This window comes from Ctenocephalides felis, unplaced genomic scaffold (assembly GCF_003426905.1).
Source record: "Ctenocephalides felis isolate EL2017-DRISC unplaced genomic scaffold, ASM342690v1 CF-g0.4_SCAFFOLD_01604, whole genome shotgun sequence".
Taxonomy (NCBI): Eukaryota; Metazoa; Arthropoda; class Insecta; order Siphonaptera; family Pulicidae; genus Ctenocephalides; species Ctenocephalides felis.
This window is the reverse complement of record NW_020537758.1, coordinates 12,222,403-12,238,578: the sequence shown is the minus strand read 5'-3', so window position 1 is coordinate 12,238,578 and position 16,176 is coordinate 12,222,403. Positions and strand designations below refer to the sequence as shown.

General features: G+C 31.4%; 2 protein-coding genes across 2 annotated transcripts; one reads left to right on the top strand and one right to left on the bottom strand.

Moving 5' to 3' along the window:
* Positions 1-2,920: 2,920 nt before the first annotated feature.
* On the top strand, positions 2,921-13,330 carry LOC113372481 (protein UBASH3A homolog). The gene is made up of 11 exons (XM_026612816.1): positions 2,921-3,027; positions 3,103-3,343; positions 3,434-3,629; positions 5,419-5,517; positions 6,998-7,167; positions 7,239-7,377; positions 8,832-8,987; positions 9,044-9,341; positions 10,929-11,095; positions 11,152-11,409; positions 12,971-13,330. The coding sequence occupies exons 1-11, from the start codon at positions 2,921-2,923 to the stop codon at positions 13,207-13,209; spliced, it is 2,070 nt and encodes a 689-aa protein (XP_026468601.1). The 3' UTR covers positions 13,210-13,330.
* A 940-nt stretch (positions 13,331-14,270) lies between these two features.
* LOC113373380 (probable ATP-dependent RNA helicase DDX28) lies at positions 14,271-15,842 on the bottom strand. The gene has a single exon (XM_026613682.1). The coding sequence runs from the start codon at positions 15,786-15,788 to the stop codon at positions 14,271-14,273; it is 1,518 nt and encodes a 505-aa protein (XP_026469467.1). The 5' UTR covers positions 15,789-15,842.
* Positions 15,843-16,176: the final 334 nt, after the last annotated feature.

Sequence of the window (16,176 nt, the reverse complement as noted above, 5' to 3'; positions counted from 1 at the left end):
GCAGTTGGCTTAAAAGTCAAAGTGGATCTTTGTATCCTAAGTTTGATTTTATTCACATTCGTTGTGCTCAATTGTTTTTATTGTTTCAAGAGAAAGCTTTAGCTATTTTAACCAAGACTTTTTTGGTGACTTTTTTGTTGACATTAAAGCTGTCTGATGTCGGGCTTTGGCGGTAGCAGATTCTAGCCAATATCCAAATTGATTTCGTCGCTGGGTCCTGTGCTCAAATGAAAGGAGTAAAACATTCAATATGTAAAGCTTCAACAACCTTATTTTGGTGGCGTCCAATATATTTTTGGATATTCTCTACTATTTGTTATTTTTCATTCACAATCATCTTGTATTCTGCCGTCTCGTAGTCGTAACTCGTTCGCATCGTACATAGTTGTTTTATAAATGATCCGATGTGTGATATATTGCACCCACAGGATTTCATTTACAGTTGCGAGAGAGAACACGGAACGTGGACTATGTAGCCTAGTATATATATATATATATATATATATATATATATATATATAGTATATATAGTATATATAGCGCCTCGCGCGCAATTTGCAATAAATCTCCGCCGTTTGTAACGTTTTAGCGACTGTATGATTTATATGAAAATGCGTGTCTGCCCGCATTAACGCTCCTGGTGCGAACGGAATGAGGGAAAACGAAAACGTGCAAACATCTGGGAAAGATTTCCTTGATAATGCTCTTTTTGAACTGTATGACTTAATTAATTGAAATTCTATTTAATGCGCGAGTGTAAAGGGTCTCTGTAACTGCAAATTAAAAACATAATTTCATGCAAATTTAATGATGCTGACGTAAAATTGCATGTTGAAACATAAGAAATAAAAAAAATTTAAAAAATTGGTGAATTTAGAAGAAAATATAGGTCATATCTAGAAAGCAAGTAAAGTTAAGAATTCTTCAACAACAATATTTGAAAGTACAGGGAAAATGATGTATAACCAGCCATCACCTTGATTCTTACGATGTTGCTATCAGGAGATAAATAGCAATGTTTAAAAATCCATAACAAAAGTCGTTAGTTTTTTGGGTTGTGAGTACTATTGTTTAGTTTACAAGACCTCAATATAATTTTTAGGTATACGTTATTTAATTGTTTCATAAGAAGTATTGTTAATTTTGAATTGAAAGATTGAACAGTTTTTTATATAACCTTTATAAAAGCTTACTTTTGGCTGAGGTAAAATGGACCAACTGAACCGTCATTCTGGCAAAGGTGTACAACAATAAAAAATAGTAAATATAAACGTAAATTTAGTTAAAAAAACAATATTACAAGAGATAAATTAAATAAATAGTTATACCAATTAATATTTCTGACAAAATACCAGATCAAGGTTATATACAGTTTTATCTTTGTAAAAAATGTATCCATGAAATTTATATTTTGTACCGGTCGAATAATATAGCAAATATTCCGTAAAATCTTCAAAATTAAAACCGCCTATCGGACCAAGTTACAAATTTTTGAAAAACAGCAAAAATAACAAATTTCTGCAATGATGTGTTAGCTAAGAGTTTTACTGAACATAGTCAGATAGTGTTATTTTTTGTGATATAATTGGGTCGGTTTTAACAATATAATTGCTAAAAATCAAATTACACCTTTGGGTCTCGCCTTACCCTACTTTTTCCAACTTCGGTCGCAATTGATCCAGAATTATATGAACCGCCGAGAAAGTTAAATTATATGAACCGCCGAGAAGTAAATAATTTTGTTATTCATTAATAACCAAGATTCCATTTAAATCTAGTCTTTTTAATTTGGGACTATCCAGTACAAAATTCCTGAATTCGTTAAACGGAAATCTGGGACTTTTCGTATCTAGGGAAAACAGTACACACGTTGCGCTCTTTTGGAATTTATCTCATATTTCAAGATTTTTGGATATTAAAAGTAAATTTACTAATTATTAACTTTCCCTAGGGTAATAAAGGTTAGTGTTATTTTTGTGATATAATTAGTTTGGTTTTTACAATATAATTGGTGAAAATCAAATTGGACCTTTGTATCCCGCTCTACCCTACTTTTTCCAACTTTGATTTCATTTGATTCAGAATTATATGAAACGTCGAGAAAATATAAAATTATATATAGTATAACGTATTTTTTTTCAAAAACAAACTCCTTCTTAGGGAATTTAATAATTTTATTATTAATTAATAGGTAAGATTCAATTTAAGCCTAGACTCATATACTCTTCTTTAATTATGCCTAGACTTTTGAATTCGGGACAATCCGGGACGAAAGTCCTAAATCCGTTAAACGGATATCCGGGACTTTTCTTATCTATGGAAAACACTACATCCGTTGCGCTTTTTTGAAATATATCTCATATTTCAAGTTTTTTGGATATTAAAACTAAATTTACTAATTATTAACTTCCTGTATATAGTTATAGTAATTCCCGGATAAGTTATGGTAATCGCAAAAAAATCGAAAATGTAAATAACCACAACGATTTTTTTGCAAAAATATAAACTCCTCCTTCGGAAAGTTAATCATTTAATTATTAAGTACTGTTAATACAAAGATTCAATTTAGGCCTAGAGTTTCAAGTTTGGGTCAATCCGGGACAAATGTCCTGAATCCGTTAAACGGAAATCCGTGTCAAAAGTCCTAAATCCATTACCCGGAAATCCGGGACTTTTCTTAGCCGGAACTACATACCAACCAAATAACACGAAAACAATACACACGTTGCGCTCTTTTGGAATTATTCTGAACCACTTCTTCTTTGCTTTGTGTCTTTACTAACGTCAACAATAAAAAGAAATATGCTGAAATGTCAAAATTCAAGTTGAATCAGCACTCTTTAGACAAACTATGTAAATTTGCTTTAATTGTTTGTTTGTGGATCACTTTTAGACGTTAAATTAACAAAATATTTGCATCATGGCTACATTACCACCCAGACGAAATCCTACACCAACAAAAATATCCAAACAACACTTAACACCCTTGCAAATATTATTGCAAATGGGATTTCCTAAACACAGAGCGTAAGTAGAACAATTGAATAAATAAATAAAATTTAATCAAATGCAATACATGTAATTATATTGAAATTCATTCAGAGAGAAGGCTTTGGCAGCTACCGGTAATAGAGGTGTCCAGTTAGCTTCAGATTGGCTTTTGGCACATGTTAATGATCCTTCGTTGGATGAAAATGTGCCTAGGGAATATATTTTATATGCTTGCCCTACTGGGTCTTTTCTACATCAATTACAAGAATTCTGGAAGAAATCGAAGGAACTTTGTGGGTGGAATGGAGCACATAATTTTACACCACATATTACATTAGTTTCTTTCTTCAAGGTAATAATTCAATATTTATATATATAATCATTTAAGATTGAATGACCATTGTGTAGTATTTATACTATTTTTATATTTCCTTTACCTCAGGCTCCAGATGAATGTGCCCCACAATTATCAAGAGCTTTAAAACAAGTCGTAGAGTTGGCCGGTGCCAAATTGAATCGTCCATTACAATTAGAACCGTACACAAGTCCCAATTTTATGGGGTTTTTTGTATCAGAAGAAGATGCCGATCATCTTAAGAGAATTGCTTTGCAATATGTTAAAGAAGTATCTAATTCAAGTAGGTGAAAATTTATAATATTTATGTAAGTTGATAATATTAGAATTATATTTCATTTAGTGATGTCTTCGGGCAGAGCACCAACAAAAATAGTAATACATATGTATATATATATATATATATATATATATATACTAGATGACCCGACAGACGTTGTCCTGTACCGACATGTACATTTTTTTAACATCCTATACTAATATTCAGCGTTTAGTTAAAAATAATAATTATTGTTTTTTGAATTACTATTTACACCAATATATGAACTGCTTCAAATATAATGATGATTTTCAATTCCCACAGTTAACACTTTAATTATCCCTTTAACAAATATTAAAATATGTTCAATACAATTGTATATTAAAAATTATACACTGCAATTTATAGAACAAATTTATTTCTAATAGCTCAATTTATTTTAATGCCTAGGGTTATACAATATTTTTAGTCATACCTGTAGATGTGGATGTATAAATGAATGATTTTTTGTTTATTCACGACTAAAACATTGATTTTCCAAATTTTTTACACAAAAAATCATCATCTGCCTTATATTGTCTTTGTGATGTATTTATGGTAATAGCATAAGAACGCTTTTGAATGGTATAACAAATTCAGAAAAAATTAATATATAGAATTTGCGGTAAAGGTATAATATCACCTGGAAATTTTCTACCCAAAATAATTGCTTCAATAATTTTGCCTATAATTTCTATAATTTCGTACCAGATTTTAAATGGCTCTTAGTAGTTTTAATATCTAAATTACATTTTTCTCACTAATAATTCAATATACATTATTACTTAAGTTCATATTTGAAGTGAATTAATTTGACAAATCCTGTTCTCATGTGCTCTATTCAACCTAAGATCAACAAAATTATTGCAGTAAATGGACAGGAAAAGGCGTGGGCCCTGTGATTTTTTTTACTGTGCTCCAATTTGCATTATATTTTGGAAATAGGCTAATCTTAATCCCGAGAATTGGATCACAACTCTTTTAATTCAGAACTTGTAATATACTATTTTAAAGGTAATGGCAAATGACAGTCTTTTCAATGCCAAACAATGCCACAAATATTTTCAATGTCAATGAATGATAAGCGGTTTTTTATAATTTTTGCCATTCATTTCTACAATCTATCTAGATTTTTAATAATCCTAAAAAAATCCCATAACAAACTTCAAAAAGATTTATCAAAATTCGAATAATCGTTTAGAAGGATTATCGTTTCATACCCTTTTACAGAAGAATTGTAACGCTCAAATTGATTCTACGTTTTAGTTAGAAAACGTTTGTACGTGAAAAAGGCTGTTTTTAGGGTTTTTCCGGCAATTATTCGATTTTTTCTCTTCGTAAGAACCATCTTTGGACTTGAACGAACATTTTAAAAAAAGAATTGGCCAAATTGGTCCAGGTTTTGTTGAGTTATGCGCTTACCAACACATTTTGCTAGTCATTTTTATATTATGTATATATATATATATATATATATATATACATGTATATATAAATATATCACAATTATATTCATCTCATTCATCTGTAAAAGGATTCATTCATATTTCGACAGTAAATAAATAAAACAGAAAAATGATAGCTTAATTCCTTCATTAATTAATTTTGTGGTAATCTACTTCATCTCTGGCATAAATTTCTCTGGTTATAATTAAGAGCTTCATTATTTTTCTCATTTACTAATATTACTTCTTAGCATTGTATTGTTGCTTTTGTATTTGTATTTAATATATTTGTATACTATGATATTTATTCTTATCGGTGTTGGGGTCAGTAATTAGTGATACTTATGAACAACTGGATGCTTTAGCCGCTTGTTTTCCCTGGTGCGGAGGTGCTCCTGGTGCTCGATGTATTCCTAGAGGAAGCAGATGTAAGATTTGTTAGGAAAAGCTTTTCTTTTTGCTTTAAGTTTATATCTGATGATTATTTGCTTTAAGTGTTATGGTAATATCATATTTAATGGGTACATAATGGGTATTAACTGAAGTAAAAGTAGTTTATTTGATTAAATTATGAATAAATTATGAGCTGTAGTAATTATTAACTAAAGTGGTACCCCGACATACGAGTTTAAATCGTTTCGTACTCACGCTCGTATCTCAAAGCAATTTATCCCATATAAAAACATTGAAAAGAACTGTGGTTATTGTCAAGTTTTCTGGATATTAAAAATAACTTTACTAATCATTAATTTTCCATAGACTAAGTTGTAGGAAAAAAATCTAAAATAAATTTCTTTATATATTTTCACGTTTCAAGAGTTTCTGAACATTTTGTCATAATTCAGAAAAAAATGATGTATATATGTTTGTGGGTGAAACAATCGAAAATGAAAAGTTTTATATATTATTTCATTACGTTTCAAAACTTTCTGAACATTTAGGCTAACTTTAGAAAAAAATTATGTATATATGTTTGTGGGTGTGTGTGTATATATGTGCGGATACAATTTTTCGTCGACGATTTTGAGAACACGGATCAGCCGATTCGAATGATTCAGAAAGCATTCGATTCCTATTGATGGGGAGACGTGCTGATTTTGTTTTTGACAAAGGCAGGTCTAGCAGTGTTGAAGGTACGGGGCAAAAAGTTCCAAAAATGGCAATTCAGTTTGTGAGAGAACGGTGCATCCGATTTGAATGATTTAAACGACATTCCGCTTGTATTAATATAATGAAGAATTGATTACGTTTTTGAAGAGCCAGATCAAGCGGTTTCGAAAATTCAGGGAAAATTAAAAAAAATGCCATTTGCCGGTCGAAAACCAGATATTTTTATAATTTGAATCATTCGATATTAATAGGTATCAAAAACTTTCAGTTTTCAAAAAATTCCCAAGTTTTTAAAAAAATATCAGTAGTTTCAAACAAGGCTTTTTTTCAATTTAAAATTTTACAAATGTTTACTAAATTTTCAAAAATGTTCGAAATAATTCAATATTCTCAAAAAAGTCTATTTTTTTAGGCGTTAAAGAATTTTTAAATTACGGTACGGGAAGTTCCAGCAATTTGCCTTAAGGCACGATGCCATGCACCACTAAGTTGTTTTTTTTTTCTTAGACATTTGCTTAGAAAACTTACTCGCTCGAAGCTCGTATGTTGAAGCAAACAAACCGCTTTTTCGGCCGCTCGTATCCCAAAACACTTGTATGTCAAATCCCTCGTAAGTCGGAGTACCACAATAATTTCTAAAATATTACTTTATTTATTTATGTTGTCTAGTAGGCGCTATGCATTATTATTTGTTTCATAAATTAAAGTATTTTTGTTGACGTTTTATGTTCAAACATAAATTTTTTAGAGTTAAAAAATTAACAGGTATAAAATTACAAATATCATCAATTATTCCAGCGATTTCTTTGGAGCCTCATGTTAAATCTTTGCATTTGACTTTGGCTTACCAATTTCCAAGTTCGCAATATGGTGCATTAAAAGCTCTCGTCGAAGAACTACAGCCGCCACAAGCTGCTTCTTGGGAGCTCAGATTATATTCGAGAGATCCTAGATTAGTTTCTAAACAGGTTGAAGAAATAATAATAATAAAATATTGGGGTTTATTTATTCTTAACTAATTAATCGTTTTATATTTTAGGTGCATAAAGTTTTACATCCACATAACCCGAGGGAACCAGATGAATTGGAGTTGAGGATCGGCGATTACATATATTTAAGCGGCGACGCCGTTGCTAATACTCCTGATGGTTGGGTCGAAGGTCTTTCGTGGTTAACAGGTGAAAAGAATTATTATTCTAATCTAATATTAATAATTAATAATATGTCGCATTCGTATGAAAATGAATAAAATGAAAAAAAAATCCAACGCTTTTGAAAATTTCGATTTTAGTTTTAGTAAAAATTATGATTTGGGGATGAGCGTAGTTCATACTGATGAGGAGCGTAAAATCGGTTTAGTATAGATTGGAAAATCGTGGGTATCGTATCAAAAAAGACAGATTCGAGTAGAACATGAAACTAGTAGTGCATGGTATTGTGCCTCAAGGCAAATTGCTGGCACTTCCTGTACCAGAATTAAAAATTTGGGGAAAAAAATAAGTAATCAATAAAATATTGACCAATGATTAATAACAATGAATTTAAACATTTTCAAATAGATAATTATAATCACTATATATTTTATCGTTCATGAAACACTTAAGAAAGTTTACATTAGCAAGAGGTACCGAATGAATCCATCTGAAGATATATTTCTTACGATTAGAATAACGCATTTAAAATATTTACATTTTCAAACTGAATTGTAAATTCAAAATTCATATTTGAAGTATAAAACTTTGTATATTTTTAAGAATTTTGATTTTTTTTCTGAAAATTTTGAAATTTGTTTGAACTGTATATGTTAAACTTTGAAAATTAAAAATCTTAGTACGGAACCTAATAAAATTTGTGCTCATTTTTAAAAACTTTATCAAATATCTGATAATTTTATGTGATTATGTCTAATGTTCATTTTTGACCGCCAAATATATTTTGTTTTTACTTTTTCCTCTGTATCTCTGAAACCGCCTGACCAGCCTTACCAAAAATTTGATCAGTTATTCATTTCGTCAATACAAGTAAAATGTTTTCTGAATTATTAAAATCGGACGCTCCGTTCTCTTAAAAACTAAGCTACCGTTTTTGGCACTTTTTGCCCCGTATCTTCGAAACGGCTAGACCTGCCTTTGCCAAAAACTAATCAGCACATCTCCCTATTAATAGGAATCGAATGTTTTTTTAAATCATTCAAATCGGATGATTCGTGCGCCCGAAATCGTGGACCAAAATTTGTATCCGAACACACGCACATTCATCCATTTTTTCTGAGGTATGACAAAATGTTCAGAAACATTTGAAACGTAAAGATATGGAAAAATTTGCATTTTCGATTTTTTTGCGATTCTATAACTTACCCTACGGGAAGTTAAAAAAAATCACAATGCTTTTGAAAATCTCGATTTTAAAAAAAAAAGTAAAAATTAAGATTTGAGGATGAGCGCAGTTCTTTTTGATGAGTTTATATAGAAGACTCTCTAAAAATTTTAAGGAAATCGGTTTAGTATGAGTTGAGAAATCGTGAGTATCGTATCGAAAAAGACAGATTCGAGAAATAAAATCGATTTCTTAAAACTTCTAGACTAGACCCCTTAAATTTCATGGTTTTTCCTTATATTTTTTTACAAAATAGGTACAACAGGGTATCTCCCTGAAAGTTACACCGAGCGAACGGCGGAATCCGATTCTTGGACAATGCATCGCATGGTGGAATTATGTGATAATTCATCAAACGATATACAAGAATCGTTTGATGAAGTAGACTGTCCTTCCTCCAGAAACGATACAGGTAAACTAACACTTGACACAATTTTAATAACTTTATAACACGTTTTTTTATCCCAGCTTCGCCTACCCATAAAACTAAATCTACGGATACAAACGATGACGGTCAACATCAAAACGATTTGCATTATGAAGATTCTCTTAACAAGAATAATAACACATCAGATTCGGATTCTCATAATAGTGGCGATGCTTCCACTGTGAGGGATGTGAGTTGCAAAAGTGTTCGAAAAGTATTTATAATGAGGCATGGGGAAAGGATTGATTTCACTTTTGGGAAGTGGATACCGTATTGCTTTGATGAACATGATAACTATTCGAGGAGGGATTTGAATATGCCGCTTACGTTACCTAAGAGGTTTGTTACAATTTTTATATTTTTAGTACTTAATTAACTTCCCGTAGGGTAAGTTATAGTAAGCGCAAAAAAATCGAAAATGAATTTTTTTTATATATCTTTACGTTTTAATTTTAATAAAAATTCTGAACATTTTGGCATGGCTTAAAGTGGATGTGTACATGTGTATGTGTTGTACGTCCGGGTACAAATTTTCGTCGATGATTTCTAAGACACGGATCTACCGATTAAAAAATTCAAAAAAAATTTGGTTTGTATTGATAAAGCGACGTGCTGATTAGTTTTTGGCTAAGGCAGGTCTAGCCGTTTCGGAGATAAGGAGCAAAGAGCGCAGAAAATAGAAATCGAGTTTTTGAGAGAACAAGAGCGACCGATTTGAATAATTCAAAGAACATTTAATTTGTATTAACAAAATGAAGTACCGGCGGTTTGGCGGTCAAAAATGATCATTAGACATATGCACCTCAAGTTATCAAATATAGGGTCCGCCAAATAACTTTTTTTAGGGGGTACGACTTAAGCAACCCTACTGTGTACTCTGCACTCTTTACATTTCACTTTCAAATAAAAAAAGTGAAAATATTTAGTGTATTTAGTGGTTTTTTAATAGAATTTTCAAACAAAAAGAAAATTGTCAAAATATTCAGTAGATTTTTTAAGGAATTTTTCAAAAAAAGCTAGTTGGCGGACCCTATATTTTATAGACATTTTTAAATTTTATTAGAAGTTTCCGAATATTTTGGCATAACGTAGAAAATTGGATGTGTGTATGTGTGTGTGTGTGTGTGTGTGTTTGTGAGTGTGTGCGGATACAAATTTGCGCCGACGATTTCAGAAACACGGATCTATCAATTTGAAAAATTCAGGAAACATTCGGTTCGTATTGATAAGGGGACGTGCTGATTAGTTTTTGGCTAAGGCAGGTTCATCCGATTTGAAGATACGGTGCAAAATGATAACAAATTATAAAAAACAAATTCAAATTTTTCAAAAAAGTTTTTTTCTCAAAAATTCCAAGACTCTCAGAAATTGAATTTTTTCAACGTTTTTCAAAATAATTCAAAACTATTTTTAAAAAAATTAATTTTCAGTACGGGAAGTTCAAGCAATTTGTCTTAGGACACGATACCCACTAGGTAATATTTAATTTTCAATGATAGTACAATGTATAAAAAAAATTTAATAGGACAATTCGAGACGGTTTTTACTAACCGGGTATACCGCCTAATTTTTCGGCGGTATTAATACCGGTAAATACCTTAAAATTATCGGTAATGAAATAAAAGCGCTAATAGGTACTTGTTACACCTTTGATTTTGAGCTTCTAGGAACCATATAAATTTTAAATCTTATAATTGCTTAAAACATATCTCTTTAGGTCGTTCTATTGTATAAACAAGTGTCAGCAAACTGAATATTCATTTTTTTCCATGGGTTTTCATATCATATCGTCCTCAATAAATAGAATCAGACAAATAAATGATGTTTATTTCTTGTTATGCAAAAATGTGATATTTTTTTGCTGCGCAATGAATAGTGTTACGAGCGTAGTAGAAGTTGAAATTATTTATAATTATTATTATTTAGGAAAATGGGTTCTAAAGGATATGCTCACGATTCTCCTCTCACGCGAGTCGGTATCTTTCAAGCCACTTCAACAGGGGAAGCACTAAAAAAAGAAAATATTGAAATCAGCCATGTGTATTGTTCACCGTCCTATCGATGTGTACAAACTTGTTCCGCGGTTTTGGAAGGTGAAGAAAAATATTACTATTTAGTACAGATTTGTGACTCAAAAGTCGATTTTTAGGCTTAGGTATAAAATCCACAAAGAAAATAAACATTGAACCAGGATTATTTGAATGGCTAACATGGTACCCTGATGGATGCCCGGATTGGATAACAGAACAAGAATTAGTTACTGCTGGATATAATATTAATACTGAATACATTCCTATAATAAGCTCTAGTTTGTATCGAACTGCTGGCTATCAAGAATCATGTGAAGATTTCTTTAATAGAAGCAGTAAAGTGGCGAAATCTGTGATCTATAATACAGCTAATACCGGTTAGAGAATATAGTCCAGTCATTTGGTGCAAAAAAGGCTGTTGCCGGTACAGTACTCCGGGAATTCTGAAAATTAGTAATCTTATGGATTTCGAGGTGCTTTTTACGAAAATCAACTTTGCCACCTTAAATTTGAACGGCAAGTTGCCGCTATATTGGAAAAATGGCGTCAAACAACAGCTTTTTTTAAAATATTAGGTTGTCAAATATCTCCCTTCCGCCTTTTTGTATTATAAACCAAGAGCAAAAAAGCGGAAGGGAGATATTTGTCAATCTAATATCTCCTTTCTGGCTGATTCTACGATAAAAGTATCTATGTACGAATAAAACAAGATAAAATTTCCTACAATTCTTTAGAAAACCGTTTTTTTTTGTAAAATTGATAGTTTGAGAGTACGGCCGCCTCAAAGTCTTTGCTGATCTCGCCGTAGTATCAAATCTCTCCATATATGACAGCACTTTGAACTTGACCACATTTTCTCTAATAAATAAATATTTTCAATGTTAAATTAAGCGATCTTGAAATAAAATAATTCAAATATTTTTCTGTTTTTTAGCTGATTTTTTAACACTTCGGTAGCAAAGTAGCTGTACGTAAGTACAGTAGAACTCCAATTATCCGAATTAATGGGGACCGGGACCCATTCGGATAATCAAATATTCGGATAATCGGAGTTTTTTTTAAATTGCCATTGGAGAGAAAAAAAGTTACGTTTTGATATTGCACTATTTTTTTATTGAATTACATAAAAAAACATGACATTTTCACATGTTTTAAATATAAATAAAATGTACTTAAACGAGTTAAAAAAAAAAAAAGTTTAGAAATAAAAATCATTGTTTTGTAAACATCTCCGTCAAATCAAAACAAACAATGTGCCTACACTGGCTTTGCTGGTGGAAGAATAATAGCGCATTTAGACTTTTTTGACCAATTTTTTTTCTGAAAGTTATTCGGATAATCGGCGATTCGAATAGTCGGAGTTCGGATTATTGGAGTTCGGATAATTGGAGTTCTACTGTAGCTTGAAGTGTTAAAAAAATCAGCAAAACACAGAGAAATATTTGAATTATTTTATTTCTAGATCTTATTCGCTTAATTTAACATTGAAAATATTTATTTATTAGAGAGAATGTGGTCAAGTTCAAAGTGCTGTCATATATGGCGAGATTTGATACTAAGGCGAGAGCAGCAAAGACTTTGAGGCGGCCGTACTCTCAAACTATCAATTTTACATAAAAAACGGTTTTCTAAAGAATTGCAGGAAATTTTATCTAGTTTAATTCGTAGAATAATACTTTTATCGTAGAATAAGCCTAAAAGGAGATATTTTAAAAAAGCTGTTTTTGGACGCCATTTTTGCAATATGGCGGCAACTTGCCGTTCAAATTTCTGACAAATTTAAGGTGGCAGTTGATTTTCGTAAAGAGCACCTCGAAATCTATAGGATTACCAATTTTCAGAATTGCCGGAGTACTGTACCGGCAAAACGACCAAATGACTGGACTAATAGTACTTGAGTAAAGCATAAAATTTGTTATTGACGCGATTCATTTTTAGGTGGGCACGTTCTACTTGTTGGACATGCTTCATCTCTTGATGTTTGTAGCAGGCAGCTAATCGGAAAAGATATAAGGCCTGCTAAAGATATGAGAAAACTGCTACCTCAAGTGCCCTATTGTAGTCTTGTGACGCTTGAATATGAGGTGGAAAAAGAACATTGGGAACTTAAAGAAGCACCGACGATGCCTATTTCACATTCCAATAATGCTAGATTCGATTGGAAAGCTTTAATATAATAAACAGGCGTTGTAGTGTAGTAATGAAAGTTTTTACTTCATATCAGTCACTTTGATCTATATGGATCAAACAGTTTTTTAAATATTTATATCCAACATTTATGTGTTTATATAAACTTGTTACGCAATAAAACATTTATGCAAAAAAAAGGATACTACTATATTTCCTACATAATAGGTTGTCAAATATCTCCCTTCCGCCTTTTTGTATTATGAACCAAGAGCAAAAAAGCGGAAGGGAGATATTTGACAACCTAATAGAAATGCTATTAAGGGGGTATTCTACTGCAGAATTTTGAAAAATTGAAATTTTTTTTCCATATTTTCAAAGTTTAGTTATTCAAAAATATGTCATTAAAAGGATTTTTCAAAATTACTATTATTTCCTGAGTTATAGCCGTTTTAGTGACGTGCCTCGGTTCGGGTCCGACTTGTCTCAAAACTTTGAACGCGTTTTTTTCGGAACTACTTTTTTCGAGTTGGCGGTAAGGATATCTCGAGATCTAATGAACCGATTTACTTCAAATTTGGAGAGGATCTTCTCTATAAATCGCTTTATCGCGTGGACCTTGCCCAAAACTATAACTTTGCATTTAATATTTTAAAAAAATTCGGAATTGTTAAAAAAACATGAAAAAAATTAAAAATTTTTAAACTGCCGCCATTCAAACAAAAAATTGATTTTTAACTTATCCAAGGGTCATACGATAGCGGCATCTATAATAATTAAGAATCCATATATTTTTTATGTTTCAAATCACCAGGAGGGTTGGAATCATGCACGACAGGACACCTTTTTTTTAGCCCCCACTTTGACTGCTCATAACTTTGTGAATTTTAATTATTTTTTCTTAATAATTTTTTTATGTAATAATAAAATATCAATAAACAAATGATAATAAAATCGATAGTAAAAATATTATTTGTTTCCTTTATACAGCGCTTCAAAAACCGGGCGAAATTCATGCTTCTACAGTAGAATACCCCCTTAAGTGAATAAAAACAAAAGTTATAAGTAAATAAATTTATTTAAATAAAACGTTACACAACTGCAATATTCATCATATCCTCAACTTAATCATTTCCTTATTCAAATTTCTTATTACCCTCCTCTTCACAATACCCGTTATATTTCCATTAACATTTGGAAGTGTATTCTTTCTACGTACAGATGTCTCAATCCGTTGCACCAGTTCGATTTCTCTCGGTTTCGAAATAAAATTTGTTACATGACAAGCCTCAGGGCTACCCGTTCGTCCTGTTCTTCCACATCGATGAATATAATCGGCTGAATATAATGGAAAATCATAATTAATGACATGTTTTACTCGCACTGTGTCCAGTCCGCGCGATCCTATATCGGTACATGATATTATATTTACTTCGCCCTTTTGAAACTTTTCAAATGTGTTTAGTCTGAATACATAAGGCATGTCTCCGTTTAAGTTAACACAAGGTAATCCATTTTCGTTCAAGAACATTGAAACCCAATCGCAAGTTTCGGTTTTATTTGAGAATATAATCACTGGGTATTTCTTTTGGTAATCAAATTTTACTAATCTCAGTAATTCTGTAGGTTTTGCCATTTGTGACATACGCATGAATTTTTGCGGCACATGTGGTTGAGTCTTGTGCAAATTTTCTGTGTGAACAGGATGTATTGATTCAGGAGCTATGATGCCGCTTAAAAGTTCATCTAAATTTTGAGGAAGTGTTGCACTGGACAGAGTTAACTGACATCCAAAAGAATGAGATGATTTGAAAAATGGTAATTTTTTTAAAAAATGTGATAATTGTTCATTAAAACTATCATCCAGCAAAGTGTCAGCCTCATCTAAAACGACATGCCGCACGTTATTCATTCTATAAATCTTATTAGTAACAAGTTTACTCAAGGCTCCAAAGGACGATATGAGCAAATCAATTGATTCAAATTTTGGATTGAGTAATTTCTGTTTTGTTTTACCACCTATGATGACTTTTGTGGTGAATGATAATTCTTCTGACAATTTAAGAGCTATTTCTCCAATTTGGCTTGCTAATTCTCTACTGGGAAGAATTATAAGACCTAATGGAGTGTTGAATGCCGTATCTTTTTGGAGGGCTTTCCAATCAATTATTTGTTGCGCAAGGGGTAGTAAAAATGCCAATGTTTTGCCACAACCAGTTTCAGCGGCAATTAAAGTATTGTTGCCAGCTAGAATCGATGGTATAGCTTTCTGTTGTATTTGCGTTGGAGAACAAATATCATTATTTTTTAGACAGTTTATAATTCTTTCATTTATTCCTAGACTTTGGAAACTACTTTCCTGACTTTCCTTTTCGATGTTGGTTTTCTCACCCTCAAAAAATGGGTGTAGAACAAAAAAATCACCTCTGGACTTTCTGTGGTTCCAGCCTTTGGAAGCCAAAGGTATTTCTTCGAATTTTCCATATTTAGCTCTGGTGTAATGATTTAATTCCGAGTTTTTACAACTTATTATAGCAGGTCCATTGTGCGTCAAATCTTTTAGCTTTTTTGTAGAAAACCTTCTGATTAATCTAATCATTTTAAAGAGAATTTGAATAAAACAAAACATTAAATATACCACTAATTATTAATTTTATACATTGTAAATTATATAAAAGTTTAAAAACAGCCTAAAACGTTAATTTGACAATTGTAGGTTATAAAGCATGTCAAACAAAACATGACATTGACATCTGCGACTAATTTCATCTTTTTGAGTCACGTGGAACAAAACGCGCAAAATTCAAATTGAAGTTAACCAAAATGGACAAAATCTATTTTTTGGATAAAATTGCAGCACAATTTTATATAGAGACATAATATACTCAAAATACATTTTTTCAAATAATATAGACGACCAGGAAATACTTTTTTTAAATTTGGTGTTCATTCTCTTCTAATCACGTGGAGAAATTAGCATGCATTTGAAATTTGTTTATACAACACCAAAAAAAGAT

Coding starts and splice junctions, on each gene's coding strand:
- LOC113373380 (XM_026613682.1), bottom strand. CDS start 15,788: ATGTTTTGTTTTATTCAAATTCTCTTTAAAATGATTAGATTAATCAGA.
- LOC113372481 (XM_026612816.1), top strand. CDS start 2,921: ATGGCTACATTACCACCCAGACGAAATCCTACACCAACAAAAATATCC. Junction 3,028..3,102: donor GGATTTCCTAAACACAGAGC/GTAAGTAGAACA, acceptor AAATTCATTCAG/AGAGAAGGCTTTGGCAGCTA. Junction 3,344..3,433: donor CATTAGTTTCTTTCTTCAAG/GTAATAATTCAA, acceptor CCTTTACCTCAG/GCTCCAGATGAATGTGCCCC.